This window comes from Ursus maritimus, unplaced genomic scaffold (genome assembly GCF_017311325.1).
Source record: "Ursus maritimus isolate PB19 unplaced genomic scaffold, ASM1731132v1 scaffold_26, whole genome shotgun sequence".
Taxonomy (NCBI): Eukaryota; Metazoa; Chordata; class Mammalia; order Carnivora; family Ursidae; genus Ursus; species Ursus maritimus.
The window spans coordinates 42,277,485-42,294,301 of record NW_024425119.1 but is presented as its reverse complement, the minus strand read 5'-3'; the positions used below and the strand labels follow the sequence as shown (position 1 = coordinate 42,294,301).

The window sequence follows — 16,817 nt, the reverse complement described above, 5'->3', positions numbered from 1 at the left end:
GGTGTGGGACGGCGGCCAGGCAGCAGATGAACCAGGGAAAGGAGCCCGATCAGCCTGTGTTAGAACAGCCCTGGGAGAATCCTCCTGTAGAGTAATCCTCCAGGCTCAGGAGTCTTTCTCCTGGCTCTGTGGTAGCCATGTCCCTTTTCTGGAAAGTTCTCTTTCCTTCTTACCTTGCTCTTTCTTCCCTCCTCCTTGTTCTACTCCTCTTCCACCACGCTGTGTGTCTTCTCTCTCCACCCCTGCCCTCTGCTCCTTTATCTCTCTCTTTTCTTCTCCTCCCACTCATCCATTTGGCAATACATCCCCTGCTCCCTCTCTCCTGACCTTTCTTTCTCTATGTCTCCATCTCGGACACGTCTACGGTGTGGATTTGCCTGTGCCCCAGGCCTGGCTAGAACTGACATTCTCCAGGAAGCCCACCAAACCCCCTGCCCCACAGTCTGAGAGGGCAGACTCGGGAGAGAGGCAGTCCTTCCTCCGGCGTCTTTCCTCACTCTCAGAGGATGCTCGCTCGGCCCGTGAAGGCAGCAGGGGCAGAGGAGCGGTGGAAGAGGGGAGCCATGTAGGCACAGAGATCTTTTTGAAGCTGGTCTTCATGGAGTGGTTTCCCTGCTTGAGCAGCTGGGAGCTCTCAAAACACCTGCCATGCATTCAAGACCAAAATGCGTTCCAAAGGCAAGCAGGGACTGGCTGCCAGCTGTGGACATGAAGACAGGAGAGATATTAAGTCAGAAAAAAAAGTCACCCCACTCTGATCGTCTCAAACCCTCCTGAACTGCCCACTCCCCATGCCTGCCTATTTCCTGATAGCGCTTCAATAAAGTGTCCCTGAGCTCTCTAGGTCTTGGTGGAGTCTGCGTCTTATCTCACATTCAGAGGGCGGCCTTGGAGCCGGTGTTCTCTGGGAGCACATGCCTCCCGCCCACAACAGATCCAGCCAACGATCCTACTCACTGATCCCCAGCTCTGGTCCCGGGCTCCTGGGGACCCAACATGTCACTGCACCGTGCTCTGGCCTTGGAGTGGTAGGGGGATGCTCTCCGGTCTGGCTTCTTAGTGTCACCATCCCCTTCTAACACCGTCTCCTGGGCCCACTTCTGTGACGCTTACCCCAGGGCGGAAGGGGAATCCCCCTCTCCTGCCACCATGCAACAAGACCCACCCCCCCCCTGCCTCCCACCATTGCCCGTGGCCTCCTGTGACACCCCTGACCTTCCCAAGCCCCAATTTCGATCCTCAGCATTCTAGGACCCAAAGTCAAGACTAGGGAGAAGGGGACAGTGAAACGTCACAGTTAGACCGAAACTGTGGAGCTCCAGGCTCGTAATCTTCAGGTGGAATGGAGGAGACATAAGGCATACTGACAGGAGACCCCATTCTCAGCCAGGCTTCTCTCCGCCAGAGCGGCAGAGCACCTTGACAACAGGAAGAGTAGGCTCGAATCCCAGCCCACCACAGATGTGCTGCGTGGTTCGGGGGTCCTTAATAAATCACTCTGCTCCCTACGTTCCTCGTCTGTAAAGCAGAAACTACATCATGGCGCCATCAGCAATTAAACGAGGTCGTGGGTGTAGAGCTTGAGGTGGTCCCGGCACTCAGTAAACGCCCAATAAATATTATTATTATTATTATTATTATTATTATTATTATTATTGGCTTAATTGTGACCTGGAAAAAAGCCAGTATGGCAGGGAAAGACAGTCGTTGACGGCAGAGGTCTCACGGATGGAACTGATGGAAAGGGGGAAGGAAGAGAGTGAGGGGCGGGGGGTGGGGGCCATACCAAGCATCTCCGAAGAGCTGTGACCTGGGCGCTGGGGAGGAAGCCGGGATCCCGCATCCATCTGAGCAATTCCTGAGGGTAGCAACGGTCCCCGGAAATGTCCTCAGGTTAGGGCAGGCTCTGTCTACCTCGGGGAGGCTGGGGATGGGGTGGGGACAAAAGGCAAAAGGCTAGTGACACAATAGTGTTAACCTAAGGGCTGACGTCAATGTATCTTTGAAGGCCCAAGAGTCTTCAGGAGAGCATTTCTTCCTCTCCCCTCCTGAAGCACAAAGCATCTCCTGTTGAGTCCCCTGCAGGTGTTTTGGACTAAACAGGCCCCAGAGACAAGAGTCCATGTCAGGAGCCCTAGTGGTACTAAGCCAGAGCCAGCACCCGCCTGGCCTGGGGAGGGGGCAGGGCCCAACCTGCTTGTGGAGGCTTCTTCGACCTCAAAATCCTCCCTCCCAGGGAGCTTCTAGGAACACCCAAGAGCCTATGGAGGGCACCTGGGTCTGGCACATCAGCAGAAAAGCAGAAAAACAGCCCTGGGGAAATAGAGCATCCCCAAGCATAGTTAATTTGGTCTCTAGTCTTGGGCAACCAGGGTGTATAATTCATGCCTCTCCCCACCACAAAATGGCATAAAGTCCTAAATCTCCCTTTCCTTGAGGCTGAGCCACCCAATATGCCAAACGTCTGTCTGGTTGGCCCCTTTCATCGCCCCCATAAACAAGGAAAGAGGACAGCAGCACTGCCCATTGGCTCCTTCCCTTTGCTCTTTGCTACCCTAATTATCCACCTTGGTACTTAGCAGTTGCCAATATCCCAAGCTTATAAACCTGTTAATGGTGATTTGGGGTTTGGCTCTGCCCGGCCCTCCATCCCCCATGAGATAAAAGGGGGGAAGCTGGGCTGGCTTGATAACTCGGGCCTCCCGCTCTCCCTGCCAGCACCTCTCTGCCTCTCTCTCACCATGTCGTGCCGCTCCTTCCAGCTGGGCTCCAGATGCGGGGGTCGGAACTTCAGCTCCTGCTCCGCTGTTCTCCCCCGGATGGTCACCCAATATGCAGTGAGCAGGGGGCCGTGCCGGCCCGGGGGCGGGGGGGCGCTCCGTGCCCTGGGCTGCCTGGGCTCCCGGAGCCTGTGCAACATGGGCTTCGGGAGACCCCGGGTGGCCTCCAGGTGTGGCCTGCCCAGCTTCGGGTACCGAGTGGGAGCCCCCTGTGGACCCTCGGCCTGCATCGCCCCCGTCACCATCAATGAGAGCCTGCTGGTCCCGCTCCAGCTGGAGATCGACCCGGCCGTGCAGAGGGTGAAGAGGGACGAGAAGGAGCAGATCAAGTGCCTGAATAACCGCTTTGCGTCCTTCATCAACAAGGTACCAGGGAGGCCCCATGCTCGGGGCCATGCAACACAGGGAGCGCTTTGCTTCGGGTCCGGGGAGGCAGGAAGAGGCCGGCAACCGAGAAGGCACGGGGCATGGACTGGCCTCTTTACTCTACGACCACTAATGGTTGAAAGCTGCTTAGATCAGGCTCAGGGCTAGACACTTCTGCCTGCTAGTTCTTTTTTTACCCTGTCATCATCTCTCTCTGAATATGATCTGAGAAAATCACCAGGGCTGCCTGAGGTCAGACTACAAGAGGAACTTCCCAAAGCAATGATAGATACTGAAAAGAAAAACGAATGAAGCAGAGGAGGCTTTAACACCAGAGCCGCTTTTTGGGTGCCTGAGCTGGGGTGAGACCCTTGGGCCTGGGGGCAGGGAGGGGCACTGGGACCCCAGATTTGCCACCGGAGTAGGCCTGGTGTGAAGAGAAGACGGAGCAGGCAGAGCTGGGAGCACCCGGTCGCTGTCACCAAAGCCACAGCTCCGACAGCCTACAGGGATGGGTGGTGTGCGGCCTTTGAAAGGCACTGAACTGGCCCAGCAGAACTCCAAGCAGCGGCCTCTGCACCTGTCCCCACACCCCAGGGAGGCTCTTGGGATCGGGGGCTGAGCCCGTGTTTCTGCTGACCCCCAGGTGAAGGGCAAAGAGTCCTGAGGCAGAAGGCAGGAGGCCTGGGCCCTGGTGTTGGCTCCACTCCTGACTGTTCCCCCCCAGGCCCTGTGCACACCTCTCACTTCCCAGCCTCAGGGCCCTTGTTGCCCGGTGGGGAAGGGGGCCTTGGTGGTGAGGAGTCAAGGGAGCTAAGATAGGTAAAAGTGCTCCGAAAAGAAACTTATTGCAGTAAATGGGGACTGTTCCACTTACGGTTTTATCTTTAAATCTCAGTAAGTTCTGGGCTCCCATCTCCAGCAACGTCGTACCACCTTCCCGAGGCTGGGAGCCTGCTGGCAGTGCGGCCGTTGACCAGAAGGAGGGCAACATTTCTCCCTCTGCAGATTTCTTTTGAGGCATGGACGCCGTGTTCCCTCTGCCAGTGGCTAAGGGGGTGGCCGTGATCAGCTCATTCAGCTTCTCCTCACCTCGGCTTCTAAGCCGTCTAAAGGGAAAAGCTGGCTGGTAGCTCTCCATGTTCCAGGGACAGGGACATTTTCTAGACACGGCCACGCAGGGTACATTAGAGTTGGGGGAGATAGCTTAGAGTCCTAGGACAAAGCCTTTGCTCTGACCTCCCCTGAGTGCCCCTGGGCTGTGACCAAAGAAAGCCTGAACTCCCAGACCTCACGTCACCAGCTTGCATTACTGTGAAGATTCACCAAGTGCTTCCCAGACACAATTCCAAGCAGGAGTCTTGGAAGCCAAGTGAGGCTCGAAGGGCCGGGGTTGCAAGGCTCGTGGGAAGTCAGCGGCAGGGCTGGAAGGGGGACCTGTCCCAGGCCTCTTGGGACAGTACTCCTCCCATGACAACCTGCCACCCCTAGGTGGGGGGGGGGGGGTCTTATAAAAGCTCCCGTAGGTGGAGGAAACATGGAGACATATTCTCAGGTGCCAGTCTATGCAGGGAGCCTCCTCCGAACATTTTAGCTCATTGGCAGCAGTGTGCTGGGAGTAAAAGCCCACACTGATTGCCTTGCCCGCCCACGCCGCCACCTCCCACTGTCTCCCGGCCACGGTCCCCAGGCTCCCTGCTCTCTGTGACATCCCGTTCTTGGCGGCAGGTGCGGTTCCTGGAGCAGAAGAACAAGCTGCTGGAGACCAAGTGGAACTTCATGCAGCAGCAGAAGTGCTGTCAGAACAACATAGAGCCCATCTTCGAGACCTACATCTCCACCCTTCGGCGTCAGCTGGACTGCGTGGCCGGGGACCGGGCCAGGCTGGAGGCAGAGCTCGGCAGCCTCCAGGACGCACTGGAAAGCTACAAGAAAAAGTGAGTGTGGCCCCCTTTCACCCCACCAGGGAACCTGGAGCAATCTCCGTCAACAACCTGGGCCTCAGTTTCCCCATCTCTACAATGGGAAGCCCCCAACTTCTCGGTTAGGTGGAACAACAGTGCAGTGCAGGGGAGCTAGGGTGCTGCTCGTCACTCACGCGGTAGAAACTCTGAACTCCTGTGTTTGTCTTCACCTCCCTCCCCGCCGCCCTCCCTCAGTAAGGCCCTCCTCATCTCCCTGTTAATACTAGCTCTTTCTGCTGCCATGTCCCGCCCTCCGGGGCTCTGCTCTACCACCCGGTCTGCTGTATCATCTATCGATCCCCATTCAGATCCACAACCACGTCTTATCCCCAAACAAGCTCCCAAACCCTCTTCCCTCCAAGCTTTTGCTCCCACTGTTCCTTCCTCCTAATAAGCCCCTCTCGGCAACTCCTGGGACCACTTCCAAGCTAACCTGGCCCACGTTTTCTCTCACTCCCCGACGCTCAGCTCCCGGACCTCGAGTCCACACCTGGAAGCCATCACCCCTCTACGTCCCCAGCTCTGGTGGTTAAGGTCAGGTAGCCTGCTAGACTTGCCCTCCCAGAGGGCAGCTCCCGGCCTGCCTCCCAGGAGAAGGTACCCGAGAAACAGATGTTAACTAGGAGCTTGCAGGCTACTAGGTCTAGTGCCTGCAAGAGGCTTGAGGCCCAGATAAATTGGCTCACAGGTCCTAGGTGGGTGTCTCGTGGGAGCACATGTTGGTGGGGGAGGGTTGAGAGAGACACGTTTCCATTGACAAGAAGTGGTGCAAGTAGGCTCAGAGCCATGGTTCCTAAGGGATGTGCGTCAGTGGAAGGAGCCACATGGGGGCCTCTTGGGCTGCGGGTGTCAGCCATGTGCCTATCTGGTGCCAGCTGGACACTGCGCTGAGCTGGCTCCTCCCCTCAAGGTGCCCCGGTCGGGCACAGACTTCCATGCGCGCAAACCAACAGCTACGACGGGAGACAGGGCAGAAGTGGAGAGGAAAGCCCAGACAGTGCAGGTGCACATGGGGCCCAGGAAAGCTTCCTGAAGGCGAGGCCGTTTGCTCGGGGCCGTGCTGAAGTTTCATTCTAGTTGGGCCTTACAAGAGGGGAGTCCAGAGTAGATGCCAGAAAAGGGGAAGGGACGGGAGCAGGTGACAGGAAGGGCCAGAGTGTGCCAAGGGAGAGGGGACCACTGAAGCAGACCGTGACAGGCGAGATGCGGCGAGGCCAGCCCTCTCAGCCAGAGCAATGCCTGTCTTGGCGGGTAACATACAAGGTGGTCAGGAGACGCGGTTTACAGCTCACGATGAGGATTTTGGACTGGGAGAGTGGGGGGAAGAAGGATGAGACTAAATGCCTGCGGCCCGTGCCAGGGCAGCCCAGCGTTTGGGAGACACTAACCGGTGTGTGCGGTAGCTCACAGCAGCTCCGTGAGGCTGGGCCGGGGTCATTCTCATTCTGTACATTATGAAGCTTAGGCACAGACAAGTCCCTCACCCAAGTCCCTTCCCCAAAGTCACATGACTAGCACCCGCCCGAGCTGGCATTCAGGCCCAGGCAGAAGGCGCCAGCTCCCGGGGCCCATGCGGAGGCCGAGGTCTGCTGGAGCAAGGAAGGATGGGCGTCAGGAAGCGCAGTGAGGCTGCCCATGGATCAATATCGCACTGAGTCATCCCAGCCAGACTGAACCCCCTAACCCTGACTCCCTTGCCCAGGGGGATAGGGAGTGGGCGAGGAGCTCCCTTGGAGCCTAGAAGAGATGGCCGGGCTGTCTCTACAGCTCTGGTAAAGTGGGTAATTGCTACCTCTGCAAGTAGGGGCCAGGCTCAGACCTCTCCTGGCGGGGAGGGCACGGGGCGGGCTGGGGTTCCAGGGTCTGCAGCCAAATCTGAGAAGAACTCAGAGAAGGCAGCCAACTCTTCACCTACTTCCCAGAGGAAAGAGCTAGATGATGTGGGCTTCCTTAGCAGCAAGATAGAAGGAAGGTGGCCTTAAGAAGGACTTCCCAGAAGATGATTAATCACAGGAACAGGCTGGGAGTGGAGAGGGAGGTTAACATGTACAGTGGCTAACGAGAGGCCATGACAATCACCGGTCCTGAGTGGCTGGAGCAGCTAGAGGTGTCCAGTGAGGACGGGGGCTGGCCTGGTGACTCCTTAGGGCACTAAGTCAGTAAGAGGCAGATTTGCCCCCCAGGCTCCCTCCCTCAGGCTGGATACCAAGGCCAATTCTGAACCCCCAAGCCAGACTGAAATATTTCTTCCTGCCCATCCACCAGGTACGAAGAGGAGCTCTCCCTGCGGCCCTGTGCTGAGAATGAATTTGTCGCCTTGAAGAAGGTGAGGGAGGGCAGCGCAGGAACAGAGGGCCCCCTGAGCTGGCCCAGGTGGCCTCAGCACACTCAGCAGACACTCACGTTGGACCGGATCCAAACCAGTCTGCAGCCCACCCACCCCCAGACAGGGCCTCTCCCCCGTCGGAGCCCAGGGCCAACCCCACCGACCCTGGGAAAGAGGAAAGCCAGCCTTCCCCCACTTCTTCCAGAAGGACAGTGATTGACGTGGCCTCCAACTTCCAACTCATGTGGGCCCAACCCGGTTAGGGTTGTGTCTACACCTGCCCGAGAACTTGGAGATAGAGCTAATGCCAAATCAAAAAACCAAACAATAACTCTGACTCTAACCACAAAAGAGGAAAACAATAGCGACGGTTTCTCAGCTAGACACCGAGGTGTTCTATGGCCCGTGCTCCACACAGCAGGCTCTGAGAAGCTGCATTCAAGGCTCCTTCAAAACCCACTCTGTCATATCCTCCCCCATCAGAGTGCCAGGCCCAGGCATAGGGTCCTGGAGCTGGGCTCCCTCCCTCCATCCTTGGCTTTGTCACCTTTTCACTTCCACATGGACCTATACCTGCGTCCCACACCTGCCACCAGCTTGTCTGGGAAGAGAGGGTGGCCCGCACATGTTCCCCCGGCCCCAGGTTATAGTCGTCCCTGCTCTGCCCGCAGGATGTGGACACAGCCTTCCTGATGAAGGCTGACCTGGAGACCAATGCGGAGGCTCTGGTCCAGGAGATCGACTTCCTAAAAAGCCTATATGAGGAGGTACCTGCAGCCCCACTGCGCACAGATGCTGGGTCAGGGGACAGTTCCGTGGGCGTGATGGAGCGGGAGGGCTCCTGCCCGCGGGTATGGCTTGGGGCAAGCTGACTCAAAAGTGAGCATTGAAAGAAATCACGGACAGCTGGTTCTCAGGCAGTGAAACTCCTAGAAGTTAGAGGGCCCAGACCGTGGCTCTCGGGTCCGTGTCACTGGGGCGGGGGTGGGGGGGGATGAAGAACAGGTTGGTGATGGAAGACTAGGGACAGCTATGTAAAGTCCTATGCAAATCTGCTATGGGAAGGTCAAAGCTGCTTCTCCCCTCCCCTCCTCCACCTTTATGCTCAAAACGCTCACCCATTCCCACTTGCCCCCACCCAGGAGATCTGCCTGCTCCAGTCTCAGATCTCCGAGACCTCTGTCATCGTCAAGATGGACAACAGCCGGGAGCTGGACGTGGACGGCATCATTGCCGAGATCAAGGCCCAGTACGACGACATTGCCAGCCGCAGCAAAGCCGAGGCCGAGGCCTGGTACCAGAGCCGGGTGAGGCCCGGGCAGGGCCGGGCTGGGACCCCAGACTCCCTCTCCCCTAGGAAATGAGGAAGAAGATAATGAGGGCTGCGTCACACACAACCACAGGGAACCCCGTAAACCCTGGGTCCTGTTGTTTCTGCCAGGCCCCGGGCCAGGGCCCTGCAGAGTGTGTGGGAGGGGACCCCACGGACAGCCCAGGCCTGTCATCAGGGTGCCGGGGCATCCCAGCTTTACCCACGCACAGACACTGGAGGTGCTCTCCTAGGCAGCCCTCAAGAAGCACTAATTGGCGATGACGGCAACGAGGGCCCTGGGCTTCAAGGCGTGAGGGAGGGTAATGGCGCAGTGGGCACTAATGGCAGGGCGGAAGCGGTCATTAAGGCGGCCCCAGACTTAGGCAATTAGGGGCTTGCTGGGAGGGAGAGTGATACCCCCAAGGGCAATTTGATTCGCCAATATTATCATCTCTGTCTTGCCTGCCCTGTCTGCAAAAGGCACCATGCATTCATTCATTCGGTCATTTATTCTTCCAACAATCGTTTATTGAACATCCATCATACACCAAGCGCTGTTCTAGATGCTGGATTCCAGCAGGAGACAGAATAGACAGCAAGCTCTGCCTTCGTGTCACTTTCATTCTAGAGGCAGGGGCAGGGGAGGGGCAGACAATACACAAGGCGAATCAGTGTGGAGGGTGTGCGTTAGATGGTGACGTGCGCTTTGAAGAAAATCAATCAGCATGAAGTGCAGGGAGTGTTGTGGGAATGAGGTTTTAAACAGTGTGGCCAGGGAAGGCTGACCTTACTGAGGTGTGTGGCACCGTGAGGATACTAAGAGTCACGCCATCCCTGACCTCAAAGAGTTTACAAAGATAGAATGCCCACAGATGACACGGGGGTTCTATGTTGCCATCAGGGACACAGGCTCCTTCTCGCTTTCTGTTCTGCTATCCTTAACATTGCTGTAATCCTCATGGTTGCCTCATGTCCCAAGAAGGCTGCCATATCGCTAATCTCACATGCTCATTCCAGGCAGGAAGAACACAGGGCAAAGGAAACATGCCAACTGGGTCATTCCCCACTTTAAACAGCTTTCCTGGAAGTGTTACCCATAGATCTCATTAATGAAAAAGCCAAGAAATATTCTTTTATCTGGGCTCACTGCCACCCCAAATTAAAGCGGAGTTCTGTTGGAAGATGAGGAGAGTGCACATTGCTAAGGCAGCTGCAGGCTTTGTCACAACAAGCCTAACAACAAAAGAGCCAAAGAGAGTGATTTGCTTATCACTTGTTTTGCCTTCTCAATGCAAAATGCTCCCATCCATGAGAGGCAGAAAATCTAAAGTTGGCTAATTGTTTTTAATCTATCGTTGTAAACCTATGAAACATTATTCAGAAATTGAATTTGGAGCTGCAAAGGTTTAAAAAATATGTTAAGTCAAAGTAGGAAGTAACATTGCGTTTTGTTTTCAATGGTTTTGAAGGAGAATATTGGAAGGCACTCGATCCCAGGTCTGTCAGGCGTCCCAGGCTGAACACAGAAACCCCACTAAGGTCCAGAGGAGGAAACTCTAAAGGGGAAAGAGCCCTCAGGAGACCCTGGGGCCTTGGGTTAGGGAGAAAAAGACGCGCCACAGAACAGCTCAACAGAAAAAAGGAGAGCTCAGAGGAGCGTTTAATAAGGCTGAAGGTTCAGGGCTGGGGAAGGAAATAAGAAGCAGCCCAGAAAAAGACCCCAAATGGACCAGAAACGGAAAGGGGATGGGGAGCAGAACAAGCATTAGGGTCCAGAGAGCCCTGAGCTGGGAGATCACCGGAGGAGAGGCTCTGGATTGTGAGAACAGGGGGCTGCGAGGCGCCGCAGTGCGGGTGCAGGCACCAGGGGCTCTGACCTCCCGGCCCCTGTCCCGGCAGTATGAGGAGCTGCGGCTGACAGCCGGGAGCCACTGTGACAACCTCCGCAACCGCAAGAATGAGATCCTGGAAATGAACAAACTGATCCAGCGGCTTCAGCAAGAAATCGAGAACACGAAAGCCCAGGTGAGGCCGGAAAGCGCTGGTGGTGAGGCCCCATCCCAGGCGGCCCCACTGCTGGTCCTGGGGGCGGGTCCGTTCTCCCAGGGAGCTCCCAGAAGTGGGAATGCATTTGCGCCCCTCGCTCACGAGGGAACAAGCCCTTCCTACAAAAGCTGACCAACCGCAGAGCAGCCTCGGGAAGCAGCGAGGTCCCAACAGACCCTAGGCCACCTTCGGTCACAGATGAAATAGCAAGGGTGCTCCCCTCGACAGGGGCACAGGAAAGATGGTTGCCATGGCCCCTTCTAACCCGAAGGCTCCAGTCCTGTGATCCTGAAATTCCAGACGACTCCCAGGAGTCCATAAACGCAGACCCACTCCGTTCTCCTAGGCTGGTGAGGACCAGCCAGACGCTTCAAGTCTATTAGCCCCAAAGACATCGCTCGGACCCTTGAGGTGTTACAGACAGAAGTGGTCCGACATCCGCGGGAGGAACCAGATGGCACAATCCTAGGACGAAAGGCACAGCAGCTTTGACTCTGGCATGGCCCCATGACTGTGAAGGAAATCTCCCTCCACCTCCTATGTGTTCCCTTGACTGTCGCCTTCCTCCCACACTCACAAAGCTGCTCACCCAGCCGATTATTTCCCCCAGCTGGTGTCCTACAGCTCAACTCAACTCTGACACCAGCTACCTGGAGAGAGGGTCCCATCCCACAGGGTCGGGGTCCCATCCCACTGCCCCCAATTCCAATGCCGACCATGAGTCCAGGTTGTCACCTGCGCTTCTGACCCATCAGCTGTACGTTGGAGCTTCCCATGATCCCCTCTTCAGGTTCCATTAATTCTCTAGAGTGGCTCACGGAACTCAGGAAAACAGTTTACCGTTTTATAACAACTATAACAGTTGTTATAAAAGGCTGTGAAAAAGAATACAAATGAACACCCAGATGGAGGAGACCCACAGGGCAGGGTAGGTGGGAGGGACACGGAGCTTCTGTGCCATGCTCTGGGCACACCAGTGTCCCAGCCCCTCTGCATGTTCTCCAACCTGGAAGAAGTATGAACTCCATCCTTCGGGGATTTTACAGAGGCCTCCTCTCCTAGGCACTATCATTATAAACTCCATTTCCAGCCCCTCCCCTCTCTCCGGTAATGGGGCGTGGGGCTGAAAATCCCCAACTTCTAGTCATGGCTTGGTCTTTCTGGTGACCAGCCCCCATCCAGGAGCCATCGAGGACTCACCCAGAGTCACCTCATTAGAACAAAAGACATTGCTATCATCCAGGAATCCCAAGGGATTGGAGAACTCTGTGTCAGAACCCAGGGTCAAAGACCGAATATTAAATCAAAAGGTGTTCCTAATGCTCTTATCATTTGGGAAATTAACAAGGATTTAGGAGTTCTACGCCAGGAACTGGGGGCAGAGACCAATATATGTATTTTTTATTATCTTGCAATGGCCATGTTCTCCCTGTTCTTCCGAAAGTCAGCCTAGGGCTCCTGGGGCCCCCAGTAATGCCTTGCTGTGCCTTTTCCCCCAGCGCTGCAAGCTGGAGGCCGCGGTGACCCAGGCAGAGCAGCAGGGCGAAGCGGCCCTCAGTGACGCCAAGTGCAAGCTGGCGGGGCTGGAGGAGGCCCTGCAGAAGGCCAAGCAGGACATGGCCTGCCTGCTCAAGGAGTACCAGGAGGTGATGAACTCCAAGCTGGGCCTGGACATCGAGATCGCCACCTACAGGCGGCTGCTGGAGGGCGAGGAGCACAGGTGAGTCGGGGCTGGGCACCAAGGGCACATTGCCCCTCCAGAGCTGGTGGGGGCTGAGGCTGCGGGTGCGATTGCCCATCCCGCAGTCAGGGGAAGTCCCAAACAGCCCAGAATCCTCAGGCCCTTCTCCTGAACGTGGTCCTCGGCGGGCAGCCTTGGCGGGGCGGGAAGGAGAAGGGGCGCCCCACGTTCATCAGCCTTGTTCTCTCTGACGCAGTTACCTTGTGTCTTCTTTCCTCTCCCTCCAGGCTGTGCGAAGGCATTGGGCCCGTGAATATCTGTGAGTAGATGCGCCCTCCCCGGGGCTCTGGGGCGGTGGGGGCTGGTCCACCCAACAGGGACGGATCACATCACCCGGCCCAGACTTCAGCACACCTTCCCCACCCCAAGGAAGGGCTCTGTCTTTCAGGAGCTCCTGGTCAGATGGAGGGGCTTTTCTTCGCTTTGGGAGTCAGAATTATATTAGGGGCAGAGATGCAGCAGGGCCTCCGTGCTTTGGGGCCCGGAAGCTGCCGGGAACCCTCATGACAAGGGGGTGCCTCTCTGGAGAAAGCAGTTTTGAAGCAGGTTCAGACAAGTAGACACGGAGAGCATGAAGCGGAAGCCAAGGCTCTGGGGAAAGAGGAAGAGCTTCTAAGCACTTTTTGGGGCTAGCGTGGGAAGTCGGTGGCTGGAATGGGGGTGTCCTTCCTGGTGAGGGGCAGCAGGTGGGGGCACGGCCCGGGTGAATGGTTTCAGGGCCACGCCCTTAGAGCCGCACAGTGCAGGACCCTGAGCACCCCTCCCTGTTCCCGCAGCCGTGAGCAGCTCCAAAGGCGCGGTCCTCTACGAGCCCTGTGTGGTCAGCACACCCGTGCTGAGGACCGAGTACTGCCCAGGGGGCACCAGTGTCCTCAAGACCAGCGGGGGCTGCAGCGTCGTGGGCACTGGTGAAGTCTACATCCCCTGCGAGCCCCAGGGGCTACTGGGCTGTGTGAGCGGGCGGGGTGCCAGCGTGAAGCTAGGGGCTGGGAGCAGCTCCTCCCACAAGTGTTAGCCCGGCCCCTGAGGCTGGAAGCCCAGGGACAGGGCGCCAGCCCCCAGCCCGGATGTTGTCCCCCGACCAGGGCTGAAGACAAGGATATTCCCAAACCCCACCTTCCTGTACTGACCACAGGTTTCCCTTGGGTTTTCACCGAGAGGCACTCCTCAGGCATCTTCAAGAGCCACCTTTCACTTAGCCGTGTGCAGACCCTGCGCTAGGCCCTAGGGGCGAACACCCCAAAGTTCTGCTTTCTGGATTATCCCCTGAAAGTTGCCCCACAAAGCCAGTCTTCCACCCCCAACCCCTGGAAGTTCCCCCACCTCCCTTACGTCTGGCTCTCATGCACCGAAGAAAAGTGAACTTCTAACGCCCAGCTGACACGTGCACTATTGCAATGATCAAAAAGAGGTACCCCCAAATCCCATTCTGAATTCCAAAGCCAGCATTTCAGGATCACTGGAGACCTGCTAATGGTCCTGTCGGTTGGCACGCAGAATCAAGAGGTGGTCTCCGGGCAGATTTTCCTGCCCGGGGCTGCTGAGCTCACACCATGAAAATACATCTTTTTCCCGAGCCACATTGGGAGCTGACGGCGGGGAAACGCCAAAACAAAGGCAAGGGGACATGGAATACTTCCTGGACTGAGAGACAGTCACCAATTGACACCCTTTGCTCAATGGAACCAAGCCCCTCTCCCACCCTCTGTACATAGCCCTCCCCCCACCCCACCCCTTGTCCTGCTCCCTCTCCTTTTCAATCCTCTTGCTTTTGGGTCTGATATGCTTTCATGTTTTCCTGGCTACAATGATGTGGGGCTGCCCAGCCACTGGGAGGCTTTGGCTCAGGGGCTGCCCAGAAGGCGGTGCTGCGCTGACCCCATCTCCCCAGAGGCCCCTAGTGCTGCCTCCTGCAGGAGCCCCCTCCCCCACCCAGGGAGCAGCCATCCCTGCCATAAGCCTCTGGGCTTGTCTGTTCCCAATAAACTGACTGTTAACGGGCTGCAGGAATCAGGATTGTTCACTCTGCTCTGTGGGGTACAAGAAGGCTGAAGGCGAACCAATGAGCAGCCTTTGGGAGCTGGGAGGGCTTGGGAGCAGAAATGACGGTTATCTTACACAAGGAAAAGCTACATATGAATGATTTGCCAACAGCCTGTGGAATAAATGTGGATCCATACAAACTGCCTTTAAACCTGCATATCAAAGCCCCATAGACTGAAAGTCACTTGTTATGTTAAAAATCATGGCCTTATACATGCAAGCCTCCTCACATACGTGTCCTAGAGAAAGCCTAGAAATACTTAGCAGACTCCAAGCCCCGTGTTCTGCCTCCCCGTCCTGGACCAGCCTTGGTGCAGGTCAGGTGCAGGCCTGGGGAGAGCTGTGCAGACGGGCACCAGTCCAGCCAGGGAGGAGAAACTTCTAGTCCCCTCTCCTTCTTAGGGAGCCCCAAGACCTGGAGATGAGGCTTGGTAACAGCAGTTCTGCCCTCTGCGGGGCCCCCAAATCCTTCTTGTTGCCTCAGTGATCCCCTGTAACAATCCCCCCACCACAAACTCCCCCTTGAGGCTCCTGAGTGTTAGGGTGCAGCTCCCCTCCCCGCACAGCCCATGCAGAGCATCTATTCTGTGCCAACCCCTGCATTAGAAGCTGGTGATACAGAGGTGACTAAGACCCTCTCTAACCCCGGAGGGACTCTTGGCCTCCCAGAGGAGTCATAGATAATGAGAGGCAGAGAACGTGGGAGCAACAAGAAGAGGCAACTAATGATTACGCCCGGAAAGGGGGTCAGAGAGAGAGGTTCACGGAGAAGGTGGTGAGGATAGAGTCTGGGAGGAAATCTACAGCAGTATATTCAAAAGGAGCCATTTATTCACTTTTTCATTCATTCAATATATATTTATCAAGCACCTGCTTTGGGTCAGGCCACCCAGGGGCTGTTGACAAGGATGAACGGTCGAGGTGGAGTTACTCCGCAGACAGAAGAGACACAGGACCTAGGGCCCACAGCAGAGACTGTAAAATGGTGCAACCACTTTGGAAGACATTCTGCCGCTTCCTCAAAACATTCAACAGAGAGCGGCCATAGGACCCGGTTGCAACCGTGAGCCAGAGGGTCCTGTGCCCGTGCCGGTGAGAGTCTGGAGTCCAGGACCACACAGCCACACAGAGGGAAGGAGGGGGCAGAAGAGCAAGGCCTCCCAGCCTCAGTTCCCACCTACAGCCCTGTCACTCTGGACATGGCCCTCGAGCCAGCTAAGCTCCTGGTTGATGAATATGCAAAGTTCTGGGAACCACCAGGACGCTAGGCCCTGGAGTCCGCAGAAACAGAGATTTCAATAGACCGCCCACCTCCAGCCTACAGATGGCTACCGCAGGCCCAGGGAACAGGCCCCGGATTAAAGGAGAAGGGGGAGGGGAGATTCCCCACCCGCCCTGTGAGGAGGCCTCAGGCATGACGACCATCCCTTTAGGACTTTCTATTCAGAGTGCACAGGCCCAGGAGAGAGGAGGCTGTCTGAACAGCCCACTAGGCAAAACTCGCCCCCAGTAGTGGGGGGACCCAAGCTCAGTCCTGGACGGTGAGCTCGGAGGCCTGGGCGAGCCCCCTCTAGAACATCCACCAGGAGATCTCCTTCATTGCCGAGCAGCGATGCCCCATTCTCCCTTCCTCCCCACCTGGAGCTGGCTCAAGGCAGATGGGACAAAAGTGCCTCCCAGTGGTGACCGGCGGCACATTCCATTCACCCAGGCAAACCTCCCCTGAGCTCCTGCCTGGGCCTGCCCAGGGCAGGGAGCTAGGATCCAGAGAGGGTCGGCCTCGGAACCCTGCCCTCAGGAAGGAAGTCAGAGCTTCATTGTATTCCACTGGGCCTCAGGAATCCAACTCCTGGGCCCCTCCAGGGCACCCCAGTGAGGGCAGGAGGGAGCAGCCCCAAGGGGCCTGGGGACAATGGAGCACCTCGTCTCTCTGTCTCCCCAGAATATCTCCCATTTCCTTGTTGCTCTTCTCACCTGGGGCCTCTCTTTGCAGGAGGCCCTTCCTGGCCCCACTGCCCCTCCCTCAGGGGCCCTCTGCCTCTTCCCCCGGAGGCCCTTGTCTTGCCAGGACGCCTTGCTCATCCCAGTCCCCTTGGTGGCCCCAGCTGTACCCACCACTGCTACTCTCTAGCCAGGGCTTGGCCTGGGGACAATGGCTTCCAAAGCGGCGCTATGACCGGAGGAGGGGACACAGGATCACCATGTCCAATGGCAGGGAGACAGCTGGGCCGCAGCCAGG

The 16,817-nt window shown here is 56.9% G+C and overlaps 1 protein-coding gene across 1 annotated transcript; it reads left to right on the top strand.

Moving 5' to 3' along the window:
- Positions 1–2,724: 2,724 nt before the first annotated feature.
- KRT82 (keratin 82) lies at positions 2,725–14,537 on the top strand. The gene is made up of 9 exons (XM_008704608.2): positions 2,725–3,146; positions 4,875–5,083; positions 7,376–7,436; positions 8,108–8,203; positions 8,579–8,743; positions 10,648–10,773; positions 12,294–12,514; positions 12,763–12,794; positions 13,312–14,537. Exons 1-9 carry the CDS (start codon positions 2,742–2,744, stop codon positions 13,548–13,550), a joined length of 1,554 nt encoding a protein of 517 aa, XP_008702830.2. The 5' UTR covers positions 2,725–2,741; the 3' UTR covers positions 13,551–14,537.
- Positions 14,538–16,817: the final 2,280 nt, after the last annotated feature.

What these genes read in the sequence shown, in the direction of transcription:
- KRT82 (XM_008704608.2), top strand. Translation starts at nt 2,742, where the DNA reads ATGTCGTGCCGCTCCTTCCAGCTGGGCTCCAGATGCGGGGGTCGGAAC. An exon ending in TCGAGAACACGAAAGCCCAG is followed by an intron (nt 10,774 to 12,293) that starts GTGAGGCCGGAA and finishes CTTTTCCCCCAG; the next exon opens with CGCTGCAAGCTGGAGGCCGC. An exon ending in CTGGAGGGCGAGGAGCACAG is followed by an intron (nt 12,515 to 12,762) that starts GTGAGTCGGGGC and finishes CTCTCCCTCCAG; the next exon opens with GCTGTGCGAAGGCATTGGGC.